Source organism: Lonchura striata, chromosome 28, assembly GCF_046129695.1.
Source record: "Lonchura striata isolate bLonStr1 chromosome 28, bLonStr1.mat, whole genome shotgun sequence".
NCBI classification, from domain to species: domain Eukaryota; kingdom Metazoa; phylum Chordata; class Aves; order Passeriformes; family Estrildidae; genus Lonchura; species Lonchura striata.
Window position 1 is genome coordinate 2,505,234 of NC_134630.1, and position 12,803 is coordinate 2,518,036.

Sequence of the window (12,803 nt, forward strand, 5' to 3'; positions counted from 1 at the left end):
GCTAAATCCCTTGATGAAATGTATGGGAATGCTGCATTCACATGGATCTGCCCGAGGATTTCCATGAGATCCATCTCGGGTCGTTCACGTGACGATCAACTCCTGGGGTCCCCCATATCTCTCCAGACATGGCTCATCCCCATCTCCTGGCCGAGCCACACCTTCTTACTTGTAAATCAGTTTCCAATATACACCCAGTTTTGCCTGCGAGGGTGGGGGGGAATCCTAATACAAACGTGTATACTCTAACAAATATTCAATATCACATATATCATACTAGAAATGGCGCGAGTTATATCTACTACCCGTAACACCAACAGCCCCACCCTGAGCAGCCCTGAGAGCGCCGTCCAAATGCTCCTGCAGCTCTGGAGCCTTGGGGCCGGGGTGGTTGCTCCTGGTGCTGCCAGGTCCCTCTGTGCCCCAGGAGGAGCAGGAGAAGCAGCAATAAGCAAACCCCGGCCTTTGGGGACACACACACAGGCAGGGGGGGAAATGTCCCCATCAAATGTCCCCATCCCCACAGCCAACTCCAGAGAGTTGGGAAGGACATGATGGAGGAACAACATTAACCCAAGGTTGGGCTGTTTGGTTCTTGGAACTTGGGGGGAAAAGGGATTTTGGAGCACAAAGAAAACACCTCACCCACGGCTGATACGGGAGGGAGGCAGAGCCGTGCCCCTGGCTGCCCCTCGGCCCTGGCTGCTGCGGGGACGTGGGGACAGCCACGGCCAGCCTGCCTGGCAAAGCAGCGCCCAGGGGATGGGGAATGGGAAAAAGATCCTCCGCCGAGGGGCTGATGGCTGCCGTAAATAGATCAGAGCAGCGTGGCCATCGATCGCTGCTGTGCGGAGCTGTAATTAGATCGAGCTGGGGGAGAGGGCCGTGGGGCTGCGTCAGCAGAAAGGGAAATTAATAAATAAACAAACCAGCACAGGAAATGTGGGATGCGGCCGCCAGCGGCAGCGCAGGCCAGAAATAACCCAAAAGAGCAGGGGTGAGGAGCAGGGTGTCACCTGTGCCTGGATAATGGCACCGGTTCTGCTGCAGGAGCCCAGTTTTACCCTGATGGGTTGTGTTTGCCTCGGAGCTCAGGGTTATTAATGGGAGACTGGGGTGTAATAATCACTGCTAAAAAAGGAACAGGCTGAAAGGCTGGGCCTTGGGCTGGATGTCCAGCACAGCGGTGGGAGTGGGTGCCAGCAGAAAGGAGAGCAAGGATTGCCAGGGTGACCGCTGGGTCACATCTCCCATCCATATGGGAGACATTCCACGGCAGATCCTGCAGGGCAAAAGCCCCGTGGTGGAGTGTGAGGAGCCCACCCTGGACACAGGAGGAGATGAGCATGCCAGGGTGCTGGGAGGGCTTGGGGAGGGTGGGCTTGGGGCACAAGTGTGGGGGAGTTTTTCTGTTTGTTTTTGGGTTTGGGGGGATGTTTAGGGTGGGTTCTTTTCTTTAAATTCATGTCTGGGGGGAAAAAAGTCAAATTTTCTATAAAGGCTTTTTTTTTTTGTTCTTTTTGCAAGCATCTGATGGTCATAGGGTAGGTTTCCACATTCTCTGCTGGCTGTTTGAGTAAGGGGGTCCCCTGGCGTCACTCAGTGTCCCTTTGTCCCTAAGGATGGTGGTGAGCAGCCAACCCTGACTAGGGGGGAGAAGGGGAGGGGAAGTTCTCCAGTGGCTTTACCAGGGCTGGCTGGTTTGGACTGAGAGTGGTTGGTGGTGTCCAGCTCGGTGCCTCCCATCCCCTGCCCACTGGGAGCAGAGCTGGTGGCTCCCAGCACGGCGTGGGGACTGAGCCCAGCAGCTGGGACACAGAGCACAGTCTGTTGCAGAGTTGGTATCCTTCAGTGAGCTCCAGAATCCCACAGCTCTGGGTGGAATGGGTGGAAGTCATCCTTCCCACTCAGTTCAAATTGAAGTGAAGAGGGCTGATAGTGCAGGCAGCTGAAAAACCGCAGGAGGAGGAGATTGCTTATTTTCCAGTCAGGAAGAAATGACTCCAAACACCCACCCAAAACTCCTGAACTAAGCACTGCCTTCCCTGTGGCTCTGGACGTGTTTGGAGAGCAGGGAGGAATTTAGCCCAAGGGGAATACCCTAACCCTAGCCCTAGCCCTAGCCCTAACCCTGACCCTAACCCTAACCCTAACCCTGACCCTGACCCTAACCCTAACCCTAACCCTAACCATAACTATAACCCTAACCCTGACCCTAACCCTAACCCTAACCCTAACCCTAACCCTAACACTGACCCTAACCCTAACCCTAACCCTAACCCTAACCCTAACCATAACTATAACCCTAACCCTGACCCTAACCCTAACCCTAACCCTAACCCTAACCCTAACCCTAACCCTAACCCTGACCCTAACCCTAACCCTAACCCTAACCCTAACCCTGACCCTAACCCTAACCCTAACCCTAACCCTAACCCTAACCCTAACCCTAACCCTAACCCTGACCCTAACCTGTCCCGTGCCCCTGCAGCATTTCGGCCTCTGGAGCCTCTGGGCTCTGTGCTTGGAGCTTGGAACTCGCTTTGAGCCCTCCAGGCCAAAGAGGTTCAAGTGCCTTCAAGTGCCTGAGAGAAGCAAGCTGAAATCTGCCACCCAGACAGCAAATGTCTCCAGGGACCCTGCAAAATCCTTCAGAAGATCTGAACCCAGAAAGCCCAAAGTGAACACTGCTGCTGCCCCAGGCAAAAGTGAGACTTCCTCTGGGAAGTCTTCAGCCCACAGTTTGCTCTCTCTTTGCTGAGCTTCCCAGGAGGAAATGCTTTGTCCCCAGCCCTGTAGGGTCAGGTCCATGCTCTGCCTTGTCCGTGGCATCTCAGGTTCCTGCAGTTCCGTGTCTGTTCGAGTCCCTGATCACTCAGATCAAACCTTGACAACTTCAGGGTCAGCCCTGCTTTGAGCAGGGACTGGATCAGCCACCTCCACCATTTTACGCTTTTCTAGGAAAATATCATAGCAAAGGTCCCCTTGTCCCATCTCTTCCACCAACAGTGTGCTTGATATCCCCACAATTAAAATTCATATATTTATTTATTTCACTCACTTCCCTCTCTGCCCTCATGCAGCGTGCTGGGGTCAGGGGGGCTTTCCTGGCTTTCCCTCATGACAGCCCCTCTGTGCTGACCTTTGCCTCCAACCAAACCTGTGGGGAAGGCTTTTAATTCAGTGCTGACAAATGTGCCAGAGGATCTGGTAGCAAAGGCACACAGGGGAGACAGAATTTCCTGGAGCCTCCAGTGACTCAGGCAGGAAAACCCTTCCCAGAGCAGGTGGGTCCATGACTGGTCCTGCCAAGCTGATCCTGTGGGATTAAGGCTGCAGAGCGACCTCTCCATAATGTCCCTGGTTCTGCCCTGCATTTCCAGGCTGGCAGCTGGATGTGGTGGCCAGGAGCCACCGGTTCCCTGAGTCCTCCAGGGCCATCCACAGGTGTGATGAGGAGGCGAGTGAGGCCGAAGGATAACCCCCAGAATTTAGGGATGAATCCAGTAGACAGTCTCTGGGAACAGAGCAGTCCAGGGCTTTCCTCAGTCCCAGGGTCAGCCGGAGATGCTGAGACTTTTCCTGGGCTGTCACAAGAGGCCATTGTCCCTTCTCAGGAGGCACGGGGAGTGGTGGGACACGAGCCAGCGAGTTTCCTGGTGGGAAGGGCCTGGATTTCGGGAGGCAAGCTGGGCAAGCTGCAAGCGGGCCAGGGTGGGGAACCCCAAACTAACATCCCTGTTCTCTGTTTTGAACATCTCCAGCTTGCAAACGCAAGGAGCAGGAGCAGCAGAAGGACCGGAGCCTGCAGCCCAAGAAGCAGCGCCTGGTCTTCACGGACCTGCAGCGCCGCACCCTGATCGCCATCTTCAAGGAGAACAAGCGCCCGTCCAAGGAGATGCAGATGACCATCTCCCAGCAGCTGGGCCTGGAGCTCAACACCGTCAGCAACTTCTTCATGAACGCCCGCCGGCGGTGCATGAACCGCTGGCAGGAGGAGCCGGGCGCCAACCCCGGGGTCCCCTCGTCGTCTACAAGCACTTTCTCCAAAGCATGATGTCCCCCAGCCCTCCCTGCCCCTTCCTGGATGTCCCCCTCGTGACAAAGCCAACCCCAGACTCGCACGCACGGCCTGAGCGGGGTGGGTGCTTTCGGGGTGGGTTTGTTCACCTCCCAAACCCTCAGCTGGGTGGCACCCATGGACGTGGGCCTAGGGCCACCTCCTGCTGCCACCTCCTGCTGCCAGTTCCTGCTGCCAGTTCCTGCCAGCTCGTGGCGCAGGGACAGGGTTTGTGGCCAGGTCACTCCATCCCCGGGAGGGCTCAGAGGAAACCCGTGGGTGGTGTGGGATGGAGGCATCCCTTCAGAAGGAAGCATCCCTGGTCCTTGGGGGGCACAGAGCCCCGTCTCCCCCTGCCCATGAAGGTTTTGGGGGAGAGGGGCCTGTGCTGACCTCTCGACCAGCCTTGGTCTCTGTCCCAGCCATCCTTGTGGCTCCCACAGGGGAGGGGTAGAGGTGGGGGTGACACAAGGAGCAGTGTCCCAGGCCGGGCTCTGGCACAGCCCCACTGCACCAGGGCCAGACCTGCCGTGGTTCAAAGGGGACCGAGCAGGGGAAGAGCTCCGGGCGTGCCTGGAGGGCTCCCGGGCTCCTGCCAGGTCTCCTTGCTGGAGGCTTTCCCTGCTCAGGTGCAGTGGGCTCCCCAGGGCAGCCAGACCCTCTGTGCCATCGCCACGTGGCACTTCTGTCCCTTGAGGGTTTTGGAAACCTGGCTGAGGACATCCCTGAACCCCCCATTTCCTCTATGGGCATCCTCCTCTGATCCCCCCGGACACCCCCAGCAGCACCCACAGCCCAGGCCCCTCGCAGCCCCCCACCCACGAGAGCACCCTGCTCCCAGATCCCTCCCAGAGAAGCTCTGTGGTGAAGGAGTCACCTCCTGCCTCCACGGACCCGAGCACCCCCACCCCGAGGGGACCCCACTGCTCTGCGCCGCCCGGCGCCCCAGCAGGTCCAAGAAGCACATTTTAGCTACAGAAATCGGGTACTTAAAAATAACAATTGTTGGAGAGGAGACGGGAGGAGAGACTCGGAGCGAAGGATCTGTTCTTTCCTGGTGACTGGCTCCACCTTTCACCTCTGGATTTCTGGCTCACTTTTCGGCTGAGGAATGGACACAGACAAAGTACATGTGTTGGCTTTGCCTCTCACCCCATCCACCCTTCGACACACTCTTGTCCCCTCCCATCCCTCCTCTTCATCTCTGTTACCAAAGAAATTACAAAACCAAAAACGCAACAACGACGACGACAACCAAATAAAATTTCCCTCCTGGGAGCCGACGTCGGTGCACGGTGGGAAAAGAAAAATCCGAGCGATCTGGTGGTGAGATCCAGCCCTGGGTGTGAGAAGGGGGAAAGCTCCCCAACGAGATTGAAAGGGAAAAAAACCAACCCTCCTCCAAAAAATAAAAGGGAATAACAACAGAAACCACAACCAAACAAGCTCAACAAAGACCGGCAACTTACCAAAAAGACACCAGATTTTTTTTTTTTTTTTTTTGTGCCAATTAACAACCTGCCTTAAACGCGAATTTCTGGAGCAATGGTACTTAGCTTCAAAGGGATCGTTTCCTCCGAGCTCTCGATGGTGACTTGTGCCATATAAAAAAGCAATCACGAGGCCAAACCTTTACAATCAGCCCTCTCCCAGCCCCCAAGGGCTCCTCGGGAGGAGCAGGAGGTGCCGCTGGGGACAGGGAAGGGCTGGGAGAGGCTTGGGGATGAAGAGGGAGGCAAGGTCCCCTTCTTCCCCCCACCAGTTGGGGAAAAAAAAAAATCCTCCAAAACCAACCATCAACCAAAAAAAAAAAAAAAAGGGACACTCTTGAATTTATGCGGGTAAAAAGTACCATCTGTGTTCTATGGTTTCTTCGATTCACTTTACTTTGAGAGTGATCAGTTGTGTCACAGGAAGGCACCTTGTTGAAAAGAAGGAAAACAAAGAAAAAAGAAAAGGGTATGTGTTCACCAAAAAAAAAAAAAACAAACAAACCAAAACCAAAAAAAGAAGCACCCCCCACAAGAAAAAAAAAAAAAAAAGAGAAAAGAAAGGACAAAAGAATGAAGAGAGAAAGAAAGAAAGAAGCCCTGCACACGAAGCCCTGAGCGGGCAGGGTCAGAGGACGTCTTGAACCAAAGAGCTCCTGGGGTAGGTGGGCGGTGGAGGGGCTGGGGGTGTCAGATGGACACGGTCACACCAAACTGACCAACATTGCTGGACAGAGGGCGGGACAGAGGGGAGGAGAGCGGGCAGAGCGGGGAGGGGCAGGTGCCGCAGCGTGTTTTGCCAACCAGAACCCAAAACCTAATGGGAATCTCATCCCCCCCAGGACCCCGTTCCCCGCCACTGATTTTTTTCCCCTAATGTTGTTTCTTCGTCTTGTCGTGACGTGGTGATGATGGTGGTGGATTCCCGAACCCCATCGAGTAGTATTCAAGGGCTGCAAAGCCAGGAAGGGGGCCTTGGTTTGGGAAGTGAAAAACACAACAGGAAAAAAGGAAAAAAAAAAAAATAAAAAGGGAAAAAAAGGAAAAGAAAGAAAAAGAAAAAAAAAAGAAAAGAAAAAAAAAAGAGTAAATGCCACAGGCCCTCAAGGATGCAAAGACATTTCTAGTGAGAACCCGAGACTAAAGGCTACCTCACTTGAGTTTTCAATTTTTGTGATTTGAAAATCACGTCTGATACCAAAGATTTTGTTGCCTTGTCTGGTCTGTGCTGGAAACGCCACTTTCCCTGCTCCCCGTGGCCGGGCTGGCCGAGAGAGCCCCTGGCCACCCCCAGCCCCAGCCCCAGCCCTGTCCAGTCCCCGAGAGTGAGGGAGGAGGCGAGCGAGCGACCCCGGGATGGCAGCGTGGTAGATGAGTGCCTTTTTCTTGTACCAAAGGTGTGTGGCCATTTCTTTGCTCCTCTGCTTTGATCCTAAAGATTCAGTGTGACCTCGGCTCTCGGCAGGGACAGATTCCCAGGGCTCTCAAAGTCTCTGGGTGTTGGGATGAAGGAAAGAAAACCCAACCCTTGTCCCAGCTGAAGACAAAACATCCCCTTGGCTGAAGGAAAGGTGCTGGTTCCCCAGCATGTCCCCCCCTCTCAGATGTCCCTGTGCCCCCCAACCTGGTCCCCAGGGTCCCTCCGTGCAGCCCCTCTTGCCCCAGGAGCACAGACCTGGTGCCCAGGGACGCTGCTGCCAGGGAAAGGCTTTGCTCCATGTCCTTCTCCAGCCTCAGTGCTGGACCCTGCAGAAGCCCACAAAGTGACAAAGCTGAGTTTTTTCATGAGGTGACAAAGCTGAGTTTCCTCATGAAGTGACAAAGTTGAATTTCCTCACAGGGTGTTCTTGCTTCACTCAGCTCAGATCTGAGCTTCGGTTCCCAATTTTGGTAGCACAGTTTGTGGCATTTCTGTTTGGAAAGATGAAGGCAGGAGCAGTGGGAAGCCTCAGCCTGAGGTTTCTCCAAACTCTTCCCTTAGGGAAGGGTTGGAGCAGTGAATCCTTCCAGCAGGAGCTGTTTCTAAGTCCTCAGTTTCTAAGTTTCTAAGTCCTCAGATGGGTGTTTTTGGCTCACTGGGGAAGTCCTGTGCAGCCAGGTCTGCTCCATTCTGCCCCTTGGCTTCAGCAGAAGGCAGAGGAGGACCTGCCAGAGCTCTCCAGCAATCTCCAGAACGCCCAGCTTAGGGAAACTTGGGTTGAATTGTACCTGCCTGGGTCAGGCTCCAGCCAAGGCGACTCCTTTGAGTTGGACCAAACTTGCCCAGGGCCAACCCTGGTGTGATTCTTGGGGTTGTCCTGTGCAGGACCAGGAGCTGGACTTGGTGATCCCTGGGGGGGTCCCTTCCAATCCAAGTTATTCCAGGATTCCAACGGCCCTGGTGAGAGCAAACCCATCCTGCTGGGCAGCCTGAGAGGGCCCTGTCACCTCCCTGTCACCTCCCTGTCACCTCCCTGTCCCCCCTGTCCACCTCCACACTATTGCCTTGGCCAGGGCTTGCCTGCCCTCCTGGCCACGCCACCCCCTTGTCCCCAGTCCCACCTGGCTTGTGATACCAAAGATGTTCTCTATGCAGGAGAAAGCCTTCATTGCCACCCAGCACAGACCTTACAAGCCTTTGACAATGTTCTCTGAAATACCTCAAAATATTTAATGTATAGTTTATGTGATAAAAAAAAATTACTTAGCTAGTTTTTGGAATTTGTGACTTGAAGCTTTATACTGTTAAATTATAATTTTGCAGAAGACGGCATGTTCTTATTTCTTTGATGCGTTCAATGGGAGACATATTGAATGTTAAGGAAATGAAAGCTGGATAGTTTCACGATTTAAAAAAAAAAGAGAGAGAAAGAGAGAGAGAAAGAGAGAGAGAAAGATTAAAAAAAAAGGACCCTTGGAGTTTACAGATTTCATATTTAAACAAGTCCTTTTAAAAAAAAAAAGAAAAAAAAAGAAAAACTAATAATGATGACGATACCTTTGCGTTCAGATGTGTTACTTTTCTCTGAGTCATGTCGTATGAGAGTATTTATTATATGTGTTCTGTGTTCAAATGTAATTTAAAGAAGACAAAAAAAAAGAAAAAAAAAGACGAGATGAGAATTTGATTTATGCATGAAAAAAATATACTCTTTCTTGAAGTAATGTAATAATTATTGCGGGAGGGGTGGTTGGGTGGGAGCGGGAGGGGACAAACTGTGCTTTTTTTGTCCACGAGTTTTTGGTTGATGAAGATTTCTCTGCATGGATCATGGTTCTGTTCCAACTCACAACCACGGGAAAGTCATCATTTACCCCCTCGGTTTCTTCCTTCACCTCTTTTGTTCTTTTCCTCGCCCTGAAAATCGCGTGGCAGCCGCGGGGGAGGCGGGGGCTGCTCGGGGTCCCCCGGGCAGGGCGGGGGGCACAGCCTGGCCCCGTGCCCAGCAAACAGGGTAAGGGAATCTGGCACACGGGACCCTGCTGTGCCCACCCGCCCCTCCTGCCTCCCCCTGAGTCTGGCTCCTCACTCTGCTTTGCTTTCTGTTTGTTTCGGGGGGAGATTGTGGTTTTTGGGTTTGGTTCTTTTGCTTTTCCAGCTCTGTGGGTCAAATCCCAAGTGCAGCCAAGAGGAGGAGAGACAATCAGCCACCACCATGACCTGAGCTGGCAAAGCCATGGGGCTCCTCGTGTCCTCTGAGACAAGGGAAACAGCCCTGGGCACCCCAAAACCCCCTCAGGGTGAGACCTCTCCAGGTGATGCTCCCAAATCCCCGTCCTTGGGACAACCTCACAGCCCTGCCTCTGTCACAGAAAGAGATGCTGAAAGTGCTGCTGCACCAAGGCCCAGCTGGCCAGGCATGGGCTGGAGTGACCCATTTCTGGGGTCTTTGGCCTCAGCAATGTGGCTTGGGTCAGAGGCACAGCCAGCACTCTGTGCCACCAGCCTGGCTCTCACTCTGTGTAAAGACACCTGCCCTGGTGGAAGAAGAAGAGTCCAGGCAGTGGAAGAGCCCCTGGAGGACCCCAACCCACCAGATGGCCTCAGGGCCTTTGGAAGGGCTTTGGGGCTTTCTGGAATGCCCAGAGCCCACCCCTGAGTGGCTCCTTCCTCCCCCTGCTCCTCCTTCTCTCCCTGCTTACAGACAGGAGCAGAGGAGCGTTGAGAAGCCACATCTTTGGGGCCAGGAGGGTGATGGGGACCTGGAGGAGAGCATTTCCCTGAAACTGCCGCTTCCTCAGACCTTCCCAACCTCTTTACCATTCAAGGTGGACCCAAAGCTCAGCTCACCACGAGGAAAGAGATCTCAGCTCCTTCAGGCCCCACCAAAGTGGCCCCCAAAAGCCAAGGAAGGTGTTTTGCAGTCTGCAGCCTTTGTCTGGTGCCAGCACCACGATGCTCAGCACCAGGTGGTGGTGGAAGACCCACTGACCAAGGACCTGGCTTTTAGGAGGAGATGTTGGTGCCAGCAGCACCACCCATCTGCTGACCAACCCTTCTGTCCTCTGGGGAGCTCAGCATCTCCACCATGCCCCATTTCCTCCTCCAAGACCTTTTCCACTATGACAAGCTTGAAGACCAAGACCTCAATTAAACTGCAAGAAGGTTTGGACACAGCCCCAGTCACAGGTCCTTGGAGCTTACAGAGACCAGCTGGGTTCCATCCCGAGTGATGGCTTGGGAAAGCCTGGAGAAGCCAAGATCTGAGCCCTCTTCCCTGTCCTTTGGCCCACCAGGACTCTGCCTCGGCCGAGCCCTGCCCACCCCGGATCTGGCCGTGCCTGCTGCCCACACCAACCAAAATGCCTTGAGGAGCAACTTGCCACGATACCAAAGATTTTTTTTCCCCTGCAGGTAATGACAATCCGAGCTCTGTCCTAAAGACAATTCTCTTGACCAGGGTTGCACCCAAAGGGCATTTTTGTGCTGTGGGGAGCAGGAGCAAAAATGGGGCCCTGGGGACACCTCCGAGGGTGATGGAAGAGGAGGAGACCTGGGATCTCCCACTAAAACCACTGATTCATCCTGGCCAGTGTCTCCTGCTTGAACTGTGGAAGTCTTCAGGGATTTGGGTCATTCCATGACCTGTGATGCCCCCAGTCACTCCAGTTCTTCCTGGAGTGGAAGTTTTCCAACAATGGCTTTTATATTTTGAAACCCCATTGCCAGCAGTGGGGCAGCGCCGTCCTCGTCCCACTGGGAAAGCAGGAGGCTCCTGGGGTCGGTTCTGAACATTTTTGCCCCACTCAGAGCCAATCTTTCCCTGCTCTAACATCAGCTGTGCAGGTAGGACATCAGCACAGGGTGAGAGAAGTGGCTTTGCCAAAAATTCACCATTCACCCTTTTTCCAAACATCCCAAGTCTGGGTGGGGAAGACTTGGAGCTCCTCTTTACTGTCGCTGTTGAGGCAGGACGGGAATAAGAAGACTCTGACTCTGAAGGCTGCTGAGTAAAACTGTATATTCAAAATACACTGCTCTTTTATACAGAGCTTCATGAGGACCAAATCCATTGGTCCTGAAGTGAAAACAACCCACAGCATTGGTGCAGAGTGCTTGATGCTCAGTGATAGAACTTAACTATAAACAATGTGAAAAACAAGAGAGATAAAGAATTATTTATATTCTTCTCCAGATCTTTCCCAGGCTTCTGCCTGGCCAGAAACTCCCATTTCTCTCTTTGACTGAATCTGAGACCCACTCTTTACCTCTCTCGTGGGCATTGTTGGGCTGTCACTGCCCCATCTGCCTCCCTGTCCCCACCACATGTCCCCAGCACGGAGCTGGCTCCATCCCTTGTCTCAGAGGACACCCAGCCGTGGGGACCTGCAGGAGCTGCCACAAGGAACCCACTTCCTCTCACATCTTTGTTTGGCGTTTTTAAAGAGAGGAGATTAAAAATGCAAAGAGTAAAATTTGGGTTTGTTTTGGTTTGGTTTCTTTGTATTTTTTCCCTTTGATTTCTAAAGGAAACAAAGGAGTCAGACAGAATCCAGCCTGGCCAGGGAGAACTCACAACCTCGGCTCTGCCAGCCCAGCCTCCTCCAGAAAACATTGCTCATTTTTCTGTACAGCAATAGGTGATGCTCGTCCTCGTCCCATGCAGTCTGAGGGCCACATCTCTGAGTTTTTAAATGACTTTTTCCTTCTAATTAAATTAATTTAATTTTTTTTTGCTGCTGCTTCATTGTTACTCTCATGGGATAAGTTTTATTCTACAGCAAAATGCAATTGTTACTCCTCTGTGTCTTGCAACTATATTTGTTTAAGCTATTTACAAACGTTAAAAAAGAAAAAAAAAATAAAAAAGAGTCTTATGTGTCAGGCACTTTATCCAAAATGTGCTGTGTGCTCTGGAGTTTGTTCCTTGTTCTTTGCAATGAGTCACGCAGGGGAAGCTATCAGGAAACTCAACTCCAGCCTGTCAACAGGTTTTAAAAGAGAGAAAAAAAATAATCTCTATTTGTTCATCCTCTACTGGTCATGACTGTGTTGTATTTCTGCAGCTTTCTGTTTCTTCAATAAATTATTTTCTAGTCATTCACCCTGGCGTGTGTGGTGTCCTGTGGTGGTGAGGGGTCACTTCCCTCCCCTGCCCCCTTCCAGCACCTCACTCCTCCTGGCCTGGGAGGCTCCGGGATCATGCCAGGGAAAGTTTCTCCCCCTCTTTTCCCCCTGGCAGCTGCAGCAGTGAGAGCTTTCCCAAAGGAAAGATTTTGATTTCTTGGCACCATCCAATCCCTTCTGGCCAGAACCCAAGGGAAACACTTTAATTCTCACAAACCCGGTGCAGATGAGGCCAAAGCACTTGTAAAACAAACCCATGGAATCACGTGTGCTGCAGGCAGGGCCAAGCACCCGTGGACGATTTAATTGTGCATATTTTTACCCAGATTCCTTCTCCTACTGTGCCTTTTGCCACGACACGAGCACAGCTGGCACAGGCAGAGGGACCACGGGACCTTTCAGTGCTGCTTTCACCCTTCGTGGCACAGAAGAGGTTTCCAGGAGAGGAGAGAAAAGCTAAAAAGTCCTTTTAATTAAAAACCAAAACCCATAAAAAGGGTGACCCAGTCACCAGTCAGTTGTTCACACATCTCCAGCAGCCACTGCTGGTGGCCCTGGCTCTGTGGGACATGTCCCCTGTGCCCAGCAGGCAGCACTTCTCCACATCCCCCCCAAAAGTGCTTTTTGGGACTTTGCAGAGCCCGTGACCATAAGCTGTCCCCAAAGATGGGGACACCAGACCTGGGGGAGTGGTGTGGAGGTGGGG

The 12,803-nt window shown here is 52.9% G+C and overlaps 1 protein-coding gene across 1 annotated transcript in view; it reads left to right on the forward strand.

Annotated features, from left to right (window-relative positions):
• ONECUT3 (one cut homeobox 3) overlaps positions 1-4,057 on the forward strand; it is a 29,523-nt gene extending 25,466 nt beyond the window's left edge. The window contains exon 2 of the mRNA XM_021528239.1: positions 3,765-4,057. Within this exon, the coding sequence (XP_021383914.1) occupies positions 3,765-4,057 (293 nt within the window). The remainder of the gene's footprint in view (positions 1-3,764) is intronic.
• The last annotated feature ends 8,746 nt before the right edge of the window (positions 4,058-12,803 follow it).